The following is a 13,554-nucleotide window of genomic DNA, read 5'->3' as shown; positions in this document are numbered from 1 at the left end:
TGTCCCACTTTCAAAACTTCAATGTAGCTTTTTAATTTCACTCCTCTTCCACCTGCCCCTCCTCCAGTTACTGTTTTGCTTTGTTATCCTAGAGTCCGGGTGTGTTGGCAGCAGTCGATGTCACAGCTCACAAGTACTTGGGAGAAAGGTATCAAATCACTGGCTTCCCAACACTGAAGTACTTTGAAAATACTGAAGAGAAATGGACACTTCCACATCTGCGGACCAAGGACAAGATCATCGAATGGTTCCTCAAGTACGTTTTTGACACCAACCAAAATTCATTGCTTTTAATTGCAGAGTAAGGCCCACGTGCAGGACACCACAAAAGATGGAATGAGTAGCACAGAAGATGATGCAATGAATGGCGGAGGGGGGCACAAGGCTTGTGTTTGATCAGTGATGTGCCCAGGTTTTGCACACTGAGCAGGGCATCTCACCTGCAGACCTGTAGCTATCCCTAGACAAAAAATGTCATGCCCAGATATCATAGAATGGTCACAGCACAGAAGGAGGCCATTCGGCCTGTCATGTCCGTGCTGGCTCTTTGCAAGAGCAATTTACCTAGTCCCACTGCCCAGCATTTCCTCATAGTGCTGCAAATATTTTCTCTTCAGGTATTTGTCCAATGTTCCTTTTGAAGGCCTCGATTGAATTTGCCTCCACCACGCACTCAGCCAGAGCATTCTGGATCTGAACCGCTCGCTTTGTAAAAAGATTTTTCCTCATGTCGCCTCTGATTCTTTTGTCAATCACCTTAAATCGGTGTCCTATGGTTCTGGATCCTTTGGCCAATGGGAGCAGTTTCTCCCTATCTACTCTGTCCAGACCTCTCATGGTTTTGAGCACCTCTATTAAATCTTCTCTTCTCCAAGGAGAACAGACACAGCTTCTCCAACGTATCCACAATGTTCAGCAACATTCGCGACGACTCAGATACTGAGGCAGTCTGTGTAGAAATGCAGTAAGACCTGGATAATATCCAGGCTTGGGCTGATAAGTGGCAAGTAACATTTGTGCCACACGAGTGCCAGACAATTACTATCCCCAACAAGAGAGAACCTAACCATCTCCTCTTGACATTCAATGGCATTACGATCGCTGAATCCCCCACTAGCAACATCCTGGGGGTTACCATTGACCAGAAACTGAACTTGAGTAGCCATATAAATACCGTGGCTACAAGAGCAGGTCAGAGGCTAGGACTCCTGTGGCAAATAACTCACCACCTGACTCCCCAAAGCCTGTCCACAAGGCACAAGTTAGGAGTGTGATGGAATACTCTACTTGCCTGGATGGGTGCAGCTCCAACAACACAAGAAACTCGACACCATCCAGGGCAAAGCAGCCCACTTGATTGGCATCCCATCCACAAACATTCACTCCCTCCACCACCGACGCACAGTATCAGCAGTGTGTACCATCTACAAGATGCACGACAGCAATGTTCCTTCTGCAGCAACGTTCCTTCGACAGCACCTTCCAAACCCATGACCCCTACCACCTATAAGGACAAGGGTAGCAGATGCTTGGGAACACCACCACCTGCAAGTTTCTTTCAAAACCGCACACCATCCTTACTTGGAACTATATCGCAGTTCCTTCACTCTCACTGGGTCAAAATCCTGGAACTCCTTTCCCAGCAGCACTGTAGGTGTACCTACCCCACATGGACTGCAGCGGTTCAAGAAGGCAGCTCACCACCACCTTCTCAAGGGCAATGAGGGATGGGCAATAAATGCTGTCCTAGCCAACGATGCCCACATCCCAGGAACGCATAAAAAAAACATCCAACAAGTTCTTCATCCCTGGAACCGTTCGCATGAATCTTTTCTGCACCGTCTCTAATGCCTTAACATCCTTCCTTAAAGTGTGGTGCCCAGAACTCCAATTGAGGTCAAACCAGTGTTTTATACAGGTTTAACATAACTTCCTTGTTCTTGTACTCTATGCCCCTATTTATAAATCCCAGTATCCCGTGTGCCTTATTAACTTCTTTCTCAACCTGCCCGACAACCTTCAATAATTTGTGTTCATATACCCAGGTCCCTCTGGTCCTGCACCCGCTTTAGAATTGTACCCTTTAATTTAATTTATATTGTCATCTCCTTGTTCTTGCTACCAAACTGAATCACTCCACACTGCTGTGCATTAAATTTCATCTGCCACTTGTCCAGCCCTTCCACCAGCCTGTCTTTCATCTTGAGACTTATCTCTATCCTCCTCACAGTTCGCAATACTGCCAAATTTTGTGTCATCCACATACACCCAAGTCTGTCATATATACACCCAAGTCTGATATAATAACATATATCAAGAAAAGCAGGGGTCCTAGCACCAACCCACTGTATACCTTCCTCCAGTCTGAAAAATAAACATTTACTGCTACTTTCTGTTTCATGTCACTTGGCCAATTTTGTATCCATGCTGCTACTGTCCCTTTTATTCCATGTGCTGTAACTTTGCTGACAAGCCTGTTAATTGACACTTTATCAAATGCCTTTTGGAAGTCCATTTACAACATGTTACTCTTATCAAAGCTCTCTGTTATCTCATTAAAAAAAACTTGAGCAAGTTAGTTAAACACGATTTTCCCTTAATAAATCCGTGCTGGTTTGTGCCCTGTTTGTCTACAGAAAAAGTTTATTAACAAGCACAACACCTTGTATTTATATAGCGCCATTATTGGAGTAAAACATCCCAAGGCCCTTCACAGGAACGATTATACAAACAAAATATGACCGAGCCACTTAAGGAGCTATTAGGACAAGCTTAGTAGGTTTTAAGAAATGTCTTAAAGGAGGATAGAGAGGTGGAGAGGTTTAAGAAGGGAATTCCAACGCCTCAGGCCTAGGCAGCTGAAGGCATGGCTCCAGTGGTGCAGCAGTGGAAATCAGGGATGTACAAGAGGCCAGATTTGAAGGGTGGCAAATATCATGGAAGGTTGTCGGGCCGGTAGAGGTTCCAGAGATAGGGAGGGGTGAGGTCTGATGATATTTGAAAACAAGGGTGAGAAATTTAAAATCAAAGCTTTGTTGGACTGGGAGCCAATGTATCACACGGTTGATGGGTGAACAGGACTTGGGGCCCCATTAGAATACAGGGGCAGTAGAGTTTTGGATGAGCTCTGGTTTACGGAGGGTGGATGGTGTGAGGTCAGCCAGGAGAATTGTTTGGAATTGTTGATGCAAACTTTACTACTCTGCATCCCCACCCCTGCGCCTACTGACCAGCCTGTCGCCAGTTAGCTCTGCTGCTTTCAAGATGAAGTTTCCCCAGCTGCATATTGTCCTTGATTGTTCATAGGGTGATGTCGATGTGCTCTTTGACTGTGATGAAAGCACTCAACAGAACTGTTGCAGTGCTGGCCTGTAGATAAGTGACTGTCAAACACAATGTCACTCACCAGGAACCACAGTGGAACTAATTGCTTTTAATTTGACATTTTGATGACAAAGGATGGGGAGTGAATCCTCAGTGCCATTTAATTAAATTGTGTAACAGGAAAGGAAGGAGACTCTGGGTCGAATCCATTTGTTTTTGCGGGAAATTTATGGAAATTTCAGTCTCCTCGTATTTGGCGATCCCACTTTTTCACCTAGTTCAGAAACCTCTGTGTATTTTTTGATCTATTAAAAGCATAACCAAGAGCTGCAGCTGGCTCAGAGAACTGTTTTATTAAAATCCCTGAGCTTCTGGCAGGAAATCCAAATCCTACACTTGACATTTTCTACCTCTGCTGCTAAATGTTGGAAGATTTTTATCATATTGAGCTGATGCTTATGGAAGCAGCCACTGAATATACAATGAAAGCAACTTAAGGACAACTTGAGCGGCTTGGTAAGTGTTTACCACTAGAGGAATTCACGTACATATTTTTGTTTTGTGAAGGATACAGTGCTGGGAAACCTGTGGCTGTCTCTCTTATTTGTATCTGCATCATGTCAAGAGTATCGGACCAGATGCAGTTGGAAGTTCCCTCTACTCTAACCCAAAAATATCTTGAACACCAGCCAGAGACCATCCCCAACCCCCCCCCCCCCCCCCCCCAAGTTTTAGTGCGACAACAGCTTTGAGTTATATAGTGCCTTGAACACAGTAAGACATCCCAAAGTGCTTCACAGGAGGAAATGAAACAAAAATTAATACCGAGTCAAAGAAGGAGACATCACTCACTCCCTATCTTAGTAACTACCTACAACCCTTCGAGATCTCTCTGCTCCTCCAATTCTGATCTTTTGCGCATCCCTGATTTTAATTGCTCCGCAACTGGTGGGTATACCTTCAACTACCTGGGCCGCAAGCTCTGGAATTCCCTCCCTCAACCTCTCCACCACTCTCTTCTGAGACGCTCCTTAAAATCTACCTGTTACCTGTTCTGATATCTCCTCATGTGGTTCTGTCAAATTTGTTCGATAACCCACCTGTTAAGTGCCTTGGAATACTTAACTATGTTCAACTTGCATTTATATAGCAACTTTTTGTTGTCTTAGGACAGGTGACAGGCACTTGATTGAAGAGTTAGAGAATCTTTAAAGGAGGAGATAAAGGTGGAAAGGTTTTGAGAGAGAATTCCCAGCTTGGACCTAGACAGCTAACGACATGGCCAGTCCACACAGTTTCCATGTCAGATGTACTATGGCTGTTTGGCAGTGATTTGTGATTATAGGAAGAGATGGAAAATGAAAGTGCCTGCAAGGTTACGGACCAGGTGTTGGAAGGTGGGATTAGATTGGGTGGCAAGTTTTTTTCAGTTGGCGCAGACACGATGAGCTGAATGACCTCTTTCTGTGCCGTAACTTTTCTATGGTTCTGCTCAGAATTAGGGCTAAGGAGAAAGCAGAGGGAATTGGGACTAACTGAATAGCTTTCAAAGAGCTGGCACACAGATGATTGGCTGGTCGTCTTCTGCACTGTTAAATGCAATGAGTATGGTGCACAGCCTAAAGAGGATAAAACAGAAAAAATTGTTTACAGCTAATGCTGTAATAGAGTGAAGTGATGTGGATTTATTCGTGCTGGACATGGTCACATTAAACTGATTGCCATTCACTTGGCTTGCTCTTTGTGCTTGATCTGTATGCAGGTGGGTTAGTTTGGTTTCCTAAGAAAAATGATGCGGCCTATTTTGACCTTGTACAAAGTCACTGATGTTGTAAGTCTTGGTTATTCAATTACCCATTAATGATTTTAAATAATTCCAGTTGCTCAGAGAGCTAATCTTAACATTATCAGAATCTCTATTGGTGATCACGGTAATTGTGCATTTATGGAGGGATCCATTCTATTGACCTGATTCTTTGTTTGCTAGCATGTTGCATAAATAAGATTTAATCATTGCTGAGCACCACCCCCTCCTTCCCCCCCACCCCACCCATCTTGGAAAAGTGCTTGGACGGAGAATGTGTAATATTGACTGGTACCTGCACCTGAAGTGCTGTAACCTGCAAAGCTATGGACCAGATGCTGGAAGGTGGGATTAGATTGGGCGGCTAGTTTTTTCAGCCGGCGCAGACGCGATGGGCTGAATGGCCTCTTTCTGTGCCATAATGTTTTTATGGTTCTACAGACTGGCAGCTGGGGTGGTGAATGCAAATTGGAACATTAATTCTCGCATTTGTCATGTTGGCGAAGCCAGGTAACTTCAGTTCCTTACACAAATAACTTGGCTTTTGCAAAGGGTCTGAATTTGACTAGAAGAGTCCCAGATTACATTTCCAGAGCTCCCCAACCTCTTCCAGTGTCTCGAGTGCTGTTCTGAACAGTGGGGGAAAATGGTGGGGCACTGAGTGGGCAGAATAGCAGGAAAAACTGGAAGGCAGCAGAGGGTGTAGCTGAAAGCTAGATTTGAAAGTGAGCATTTTTTAGAAAGCTTGGAAGGAGGTGCCAAGAAGCAAAGATTTAGAGATGGAATCCCAGCATACAGGGGTAGCGTAAACAGTGACCTATGTCGATTTAGGGGTTGAAAAGTAGCCCAGTGTGAGAAGGGACTGTGTAGGATGTACAGCTGGAGGATACCACTTGGATAGGATGGGCCGAAGCTGTGGTGGGATTTCAAAACATGGATAAGAATCTTAAAATTAGTTCTCCTGGAATGCACTTTCATTTTCTGTCTCTCCTTTCTTTCTCCCCACCCCACACTAGTCCTCAAGCCCCTCCACCGCCAGAACAGTCCTGGGAGGAGCAGCAGACCAGTGTCATTCATCTCGGCGCTGAAGATTTTAAAGAGCTCATGAAGAAAAAGAAGCACGCCTTGGTCATGTTTTATGCCCCTTGTGAGTTCGCGTTTTGTATACTTTTAGATGTGTTAAACATTTTATTTTCTCTGACTTTTGAGTCTCTGTCACCAGGCACCTTTTCCCATCTGAAAAAATGGGCTGGATTAACCAGTTGCGTAAACTGGGCTTGTGTTCCCTTGAGCATAGAAATTTAAGGGGTGACCTACTTAAGGTGTTTAAGATGATTAAAGGATTTGCATGTGTAGATTATGAGACCTCTGGTGGGGAACAAGGAGGCATAACCTTAAAATCAGGGAGAGCCCATTCAGGGTGAACACTCTTTCCCCCAAAATGCTGAGATTGATAGATTCTTGTTAGGGGATTAAGGGATATGCTACCAAGGTAGGTAAATGGAGTTAAGATACAGATCAGCCATGGTCTAATGGTGGAACAGGCTCGAGGGGCTGACAGGCCTACTCCTGTTCCTGTGTTGGGACCTGCAATTGATTCATCACCCCCCCCCCCCCCCCCCCCCCCCCCCACAATATTGCCTTGTAACTGGTGGTTGAAGAATGTATGTAAATGGGCCATAGAATTACTGGTCCTCCCTCCTTGTAGGTACAGCCTCAGTACAGTCGAACTGGTGAAATTCGTGGCAGGGATATCTTGGGCACAAGCTGTTTCCCTCTTCAGGCTGAGCATAGTTCATTTCCAATCCTAATTAACCTTCTCGTGTGGGTAAGAAAAAGTGGTGTTTGGAAGAAAGGGAACCAAACATGCCCACGCCAAAGACTTGGCACCAAGATATTGACTGATGTATAGATTCACTGTATTGTCGGTGCATCACTCAAAATAGAAGTTGCATAGATGCAACTATGGGTAGGGGGAATCAGCATGTAGTGATGGAGGAACCTCTGACCTTGTCCAACAGGTGCGAGGTCCTTGCTACCTGTGTGGGTGAAGAGGAGGACTGCAAGGTGGATGAGTGGACTGACCATGACACAATGGTGAAAGATGCCATTCCAGTGGGGGGAGTGAAGAGAAATGTGGTAGTGATAGGAGACAGTATAGTCAGGGGGATAGATACTGTTCTCTGTAGCCGTGATCAGCAGCTTCAACAGCTGTGTTGCCTGCCAAGGTTAAGGACATCTCCTCGTGGCTGGAGAGAAACCTGGAGGGGGAAGATCCAGTTGTTGTCATCCATGTGGGAACCAATGACATAGGTAGAACTAGAAATGATCTGCTTAGAGAATTTGAGGCGTTGGGGTCCAAACTAAAACGCAGAACATCAAAGGTAATCATCTCCGGATTGTTACCTGAGCCACGTGCAAATTGGCACAAGGTTAAGCAGATTAGAGAACTAAACGCGTGGCTCAAAGAATGGTGTGGGAAGGAGTTTTGATTCTTGGGGCACTGGCATCAGTACTCAGGGAAGAGGGAGCTATTCTGTTGGGAAGGGCTTCACTTGAACTGGGCTGGAACCAGTGTCCTGGCCAATCACATAACTAGGGCTGTGGGCAAGGCTTTAAACTAACGGTGGGAGGGAGGGTTTGGGTAAAGGGAAATTTAGAAATCCAAAGAGAGGGGTCAGGGCATCGGAGCAGGATAGTGATGTGGGTAACACCCAACAGAATGGGACAGGAAAGGACGGAGTATTTAACAAAAATTGTACACCAGCAAATCAGGTCATTGCAGGGAATAGAGGTAAAAAAATGAAATTAAAGTTCCTTTATCTGAATGCACAAAGCAGCTGTAATAAGATAGATGAACTAGTGGCACCAACAAAGGTAAATGATTTAGATCTAATTGCCATTACCAAGACCTGGTTACAAGGAGATCAAGGTTGGGAAATTAATATTCCAGGGTATACAATATTTCAGACAGACAGAATGGCAAAGGAGGAAGGGTAGCCTGATAGTAAAGGATGGCATAAGGATGTTAATAAGAAAGGATCTGGTCTCAGAGGATCATGAAGTAGAATCAGTTTGAGTGGAAATTAGGAATAGCAGGAGTCAGAAAACACTAGGTGAGAGTAATTTACAGGCCCCCTAACAGTTTATTATTGGACAGAAATTAAACGGGAAATTATTGGAGCATGTAAAAAAGGTAATGTATTAATTGTGGGGACTTTAATCTGCATATAGACTGGGACAATCAAATTGGCAACAGTGGTCTAGAAGGTGAATTTGTAGAATGCTTTTGAGACAGTTTCTTGGAGCAATACGTTGTAGAACCGACTAGGGATAAAGCTATCTTAGATCTTGATTGTGTAATGAAGCAGGGTTAATAAGCAATGTCATAGTAAAAGATCCACTGGATCATAATACCATTGAATTTCATGTTAAGTTTGAAAGTGACACATTTCAATCACAAACAAGAATCTTAAATTTAAACAAAACCAATTATGAAGGTATAAGGGGGAGAACTAACTAAGGTTAATTGGACAAATAGACTGGAAGGTATGGCGATAAATTAAAGTGGTAAATATTTAAAGAAACAATTCAAAAGGTTTGACAAAGGTACATTCCATTCAAAAACAAAAACTCGTCTAGAATGACCCATCTGTGGCTCACTCAGGAAGTTGAGGAGAGCATTAGACTAAAAGAAGACAGTTACAGTGTTGCACAAAATAGTAGCAAGTCTGAGGATTGGGAGTGTTTTAGAAACCAAAGTTGATAAAAAAGGAAAAAATAGAATATGAGTAAACTAGCCAGCAATATAAAAACAGATTGCAAGAGCTTTTATAAGTACATAAGAAAGGTAGACAGTAGCTAAAGTAGACGTTGTTCCCTTAGAGCCAGAGACAGGCGAAATCATCATGGGGAATGAGGAAGTGGCAGAGGCATTGAACAAATATTTTGTGTCTGTCTTCACAGTAGAAGACACGAGTTCCATACCAGAAATAGGCAGTAACCTAGGGGCTAAAAAGAATGAGGAAATTAAGGATATTGTTATCAGCCGACAAAAAGTATTGGAGCAACTTGAGGGACTAAAATCTGACCAGTTCCTGGGACCAGATGGCCTACATCCTAGGGTTCCAAAAGAGATAGCTGCAGACATAATGGATGCGCTGGCTAAGATTTTCCAGAATTCCTTAGTCAGGAATGTTCCCGTCAGATTGGAAGTTGGCAAATGTTACACCGCTTTTCAAGAAAGGATGTAGCGAGAAAACAGGGAACTACAGGCCAGTTAGCCTACCATCAGTCATTGGGAAGGTGCCGGAAACTATAATTCAAGAAGTCTTAAAATTGCACTTGGAAAAGCATAGTATGATTAGAACAAGGCAGCATGGTTTTACTAAAGGGAGATCCTGTTTGACAAATTTATTGGAATTTTTTTGAGGATGTAACTAGTAGGGTAGATAAAGGGGAATCAGTAGATGTTGTATACCTGGATTTTCAAAAGGCATTCGATAAGATGCCACATAAATTAGAGTGGATAGAGAATTGGTTAACGGACAGGAAGCAGAGTGGGCATAAATGGGGCATTTTCAAGTTGGCAGGCAGTGAATAGTGGGGTGCTGGGGCCTCAGCTATTTACACTATATTAATGACTTGGATGAAGAGACAGAGTAATGTATCTAAGTTTGCTGATACCTTTTCACCAAGCTTTGTATGCTATGGGGAGGACACAGAGGCTGCAAAGAGATCTAGACAGGTTAAGTGAGTGGGCAACAAGATGGCAAATGGAGTATAATGTAGGGAAGTATAAAATTGTTCATAAATAAAAACAAGAAATGCTGGAAATACTCAGCAGGTGTGGCAGCATCTGTGGAGAGAGAAGCAGAGTTAACGTTTTGGGTCAGTGACCCTTCTTCGGAACGGGTCACTGACCCGAAACGTTAACTCTTCTTCTTTCTCCACAGATGCTGCCAGACCAGCTGAGTAATTCCAGCATTTCTTGTTTCAGATTTCCAGTATCCGCAGTATTTTGCTTTTATTATATGAAATTGTTCACATTGGTCATAAAACTAGAAAAGCAGCATATTTTTTAAAAGGTGTAAAACTGGTAAGAACTAGAGAGACTTGGGGGTACTTGTACAAGGAATGCACAAAGTTAACTTGCAGGTGCAGCAGGCTATTAGGAAGGCAAATGGCATGTTGGCCTTTATTGCAAGGGGATTGGAGTACTGGAATAAAGAAGTCTTACTAAAATTGTACAGGGCTTTGGTGAGACTGTACCTGGAATACTGTGTGCAGTTTTGGTCTCCATATTTAAGAAAGGATATGCTTGCACTGGAGGCAGTGCGGCAAAGATTTACGAAATTGGTCCCTGGGATGAGGGGGTTGTCCTATGATGAGAGGCTGAGTAAATTCGGCCTGTATTCTCTGGAGTTTAGAAGAATGAGAGACGATCTAATTGAGACATGCAAGATTGAAAGGGCTTGATAGGGTAGAAGCTGAGAGATTGATCCCACTGATCAGGGAATCTAGAACATGGGGACACAGTCTCAGGATAAGGGGCCAATCATTCAGGACTAAGATGAGAAATTGCTTCATTCAAAGGGTTGAGAATCTTTGGAATTCTCTACTCCAGAGGGTTGTGGGATGCTCCAGCATTGACTACATTAAGGCTGGGTTAGATAGATTTTTGGTCTCGCAGGGAATCGAGGGATATGGGGAGTGGGCAGGAAAGTAGAATTGAAGCCCAAGATCAGCCATGATCGTATTGAATGATGGGGCAGGCTCGATAGGCCCTATGGTCTACTTCTGCTCCTAGTTCTTGTCGTCTTGTGTATGCCTTTAAGGGGATGCTGGATAGATACATGGTGGGGAAGAAGGAAGATAAGGTGAAGTAGGGTGGGAGGAGACTCTAGTGGAGCATAAATACTGCCACAGACCTGTTGGGCCAAAAGCCTGTTTGTGTTGTAAATTCTGTGTATTATATATGTGGAGCTAGTACAGTTGAAGGGGAGTGGAATTGATGGATGTGGGTCAAAATCTTAGAATTTCTTGGCTGTGATCAGCTGATTTTAATTCTGTTTGTTTTGGGGGCAGTACAGTTACTAAAATTAGTATTTGATCTTATCCATTCTTGGTTGAAAGCATGCATCCTGTTTTAAACATATAGTGTGCAATTTCTTTTAAAAGTGGAGCACAGCTGAATCAATAATGTAGAAACTCAGAGAATGTGTCGCACTAATTCTATGGTAGTTTCCTGCAAATCTATTCCCACTATAAGATGAGAAGTATCATATGGTGATAATGAATCTTAAATGGCCCAAGGAGAGTACTTGGAGCAAATTTAAATGTTCAGGAATATTTCTTTCATTTCTTTACAGTTCATGATAGATGCTGTTGTTAATTTTATTTAGCTTGAAGGGCATAGCAATCCAGTGTTACTAGATGCAAGCTTGTCCAGATGGTTCCCCTGCTTTTGCTTGCTAACCAATTTGGGAGTAGAGGTGCTCGGCAAACTACTGAAAAGGATTTCTAAGCCCCATTTTCCCCAACCAAGCCAGATTTCTTTCACTACTCCATATGACCTGGTGGAGATAGCAGAAGTCCCAAGTACAAGTCTCAGTTGAAATGTGAATTTTGAGGTTTATTTTCCTGGCACCGTTTCCACCCAAGTTGCCGGGTGGGTGGAGTTGCCCCTGAATTGTGTTTCACCTGTCCAGGTCTGCCAGCACCCAAATTTTCTGGGTTGGGTCAGGAATGCTGCTATATAAATGCAAATTTGAATTTTTTTTCTGCCATAGCATCAGAGGAGAGAAGAAAACCTAAAATAGATTTTTTTTGTTAATATAAAGCTCCTCAGCCAGCAACAAATAGGATAAACTTGATCCATAAACATATTTTGAGTATGCCATGAGATGTTCTTGGATCTGTTTCCTGGAATGCAATAGGCCATCTGTTTGGTGACTTGGTTCTTGTGTTGTACTGCTTTGTACCACTTTTTATCACTTAATGACACACTCCCAGAGAAATTTTGGGGTCACTTATCACCTAAAAGGAAGTTGGATTGATATCTGTCGAGAAGGGCGATTGAGTGTTGTGGAGATGTTGATATAGCTTCCTTTTTTCCTGGGAACATTGGAAACTAATTTTCATTGTGTTAAGGAATTAATGCATGTTGCTGTTGGAGGTGGGGGAGGAAGGAGGAATACCATGAGAAAGAGTCTATTGTACAAGAGAATCATAAATGAACTCTGGATGCAGCACGCTCAAGACACAAATGTCTCTCCGGATTATCTTATTGAGAAACGAAGGTTGAAAGATGAGGTAAACTGGAAAGTAAAGATTGGGTGGCTCCAAGCTGGATTATAAATGTCTGTAGATTAAAGGAGGAAAGTTAGACTGAGGTATGTAAAACTGACCACAGTCTTGAGTTTCAGGGAGGAATTATCCTTTATTTCAACACACAAGATCTGCAAATAAGGAAGCATGTATAGACGTGGTGTTTGAAGCTTAGGAGGAAGAAGACAGGAATGTTCAGAGAACCAGTGATTGGATTTTGATAAAGCAAGTCAATGACCAGGGGCCTCCAATTGAAAAACTTTGAGTAAGGAGAGAGATTAGGAGAATTTATTTATGCAGAAATTTGTTGCAACACAATGCTTTGCCACAGGAGGTAGTTGGGGCAGGGACAATTGCACCTGTTGAAGAACTATTTCCACTGGTTGGACAATCTAGGACTAGGGGGCCTAGCCTAAAAGTTAGAGCCAGGCCTTTCAGGATTGAAATTAGCAAACACTTCTATACACAAAGGGTAGTAGAAGTTTGGAACTCTCTTTTGCAAAATGGCAGTTGATGCTGGCTCAATTGTTAACCAAAGGTATTGAGGAATATGGGGCAAAGTGGGTTTATGGAGTTAGGTCACAGATCAGCTTGAATGGTGGAACAGGCTCAAGGGGCTAAATTGCCTCCTCCACTTCCTATGTTGCTGGGCGGATAAGTATTTGAAACAGCAGGAGAATTAGACTCTGAGGAGAGAGCCGGATCACTAGGGAAAAAATACTGAGCAAACTATTGGGATTGAAGGCAGACAAATCCCCAGGGCCTGATGGCCTACATCCTACGGTCTTCAAGGAAGTGGCAGTGGAGATAGTGGATCCATTGGTTTACTAAAGAAGTTGAAGCGCTTGTCAAGAGGAAGAAGGCGGCTTATGTTAGGATGAGACGTGTAGGCTCAGTTAGGGCGCTTGAGAGTTACAAGCTAGCCAGGAAGGATCGAAAGGGAGAGCTAAGAAGAGCAAGGAGAGGACACGAGAAGTCATTGGCGGATAGGATCAGGGAAAACCCTAAGGCTTTCTATAGGTATATCAGGAATAAAAGAATGACTAGAGTTAGATTAGGGCCAATCAAGGATAGTAGTGGGAAGTTGTGTGTGGAAT

The 13,554-nt window shown here is 43.3% G+C and overlaps 1 protein-coding gene across 1 annotated transcript in view; it reads left to right on the top strand.

The window, feature by feature from the left end:
• pdia5 (protein disulfide isomerase family A, member 5) overlaps nt 1–13,554 on the top strand; it is a 126,091-nt gene that overhangs the window by 52,520 nt on the left and 60,017 nt on the right. Inside the window, exons 13-14 of the mRNA XM_068034842.1 lie at nt 93–256; nt 6,145–6,275. Of these exons, the coding sequence (XP_067890943.1) occupies nt 93–256; nt 6,145–6,275 (295 nt within the window). The remainder of the gene's footprint in view (nt 1–92; nt 257–6,144; nt 6,276–13,554) is intronic.

This window comes from Heterodontus francisci, chromosome 7, assembly GCF_036365525.1.
Source record: "Heterodontus francisci isolate sHetFra1 chromosome 7, sHetFra1.hap1, whole genome shotgun sequence".
Classification (NCBI taxonomy): Eukaryota; Metazoa; Chordata; class Chondrichthyes; order Heterodontiformes; family Heterodontidae; genus Heterodontus; species Heterodontus francisci.
The sequence above is the reverse complement of the archived record's forward strand: the minus strand, read 5'-3'. Positions and strand labels throughout refer to the sequence as shown.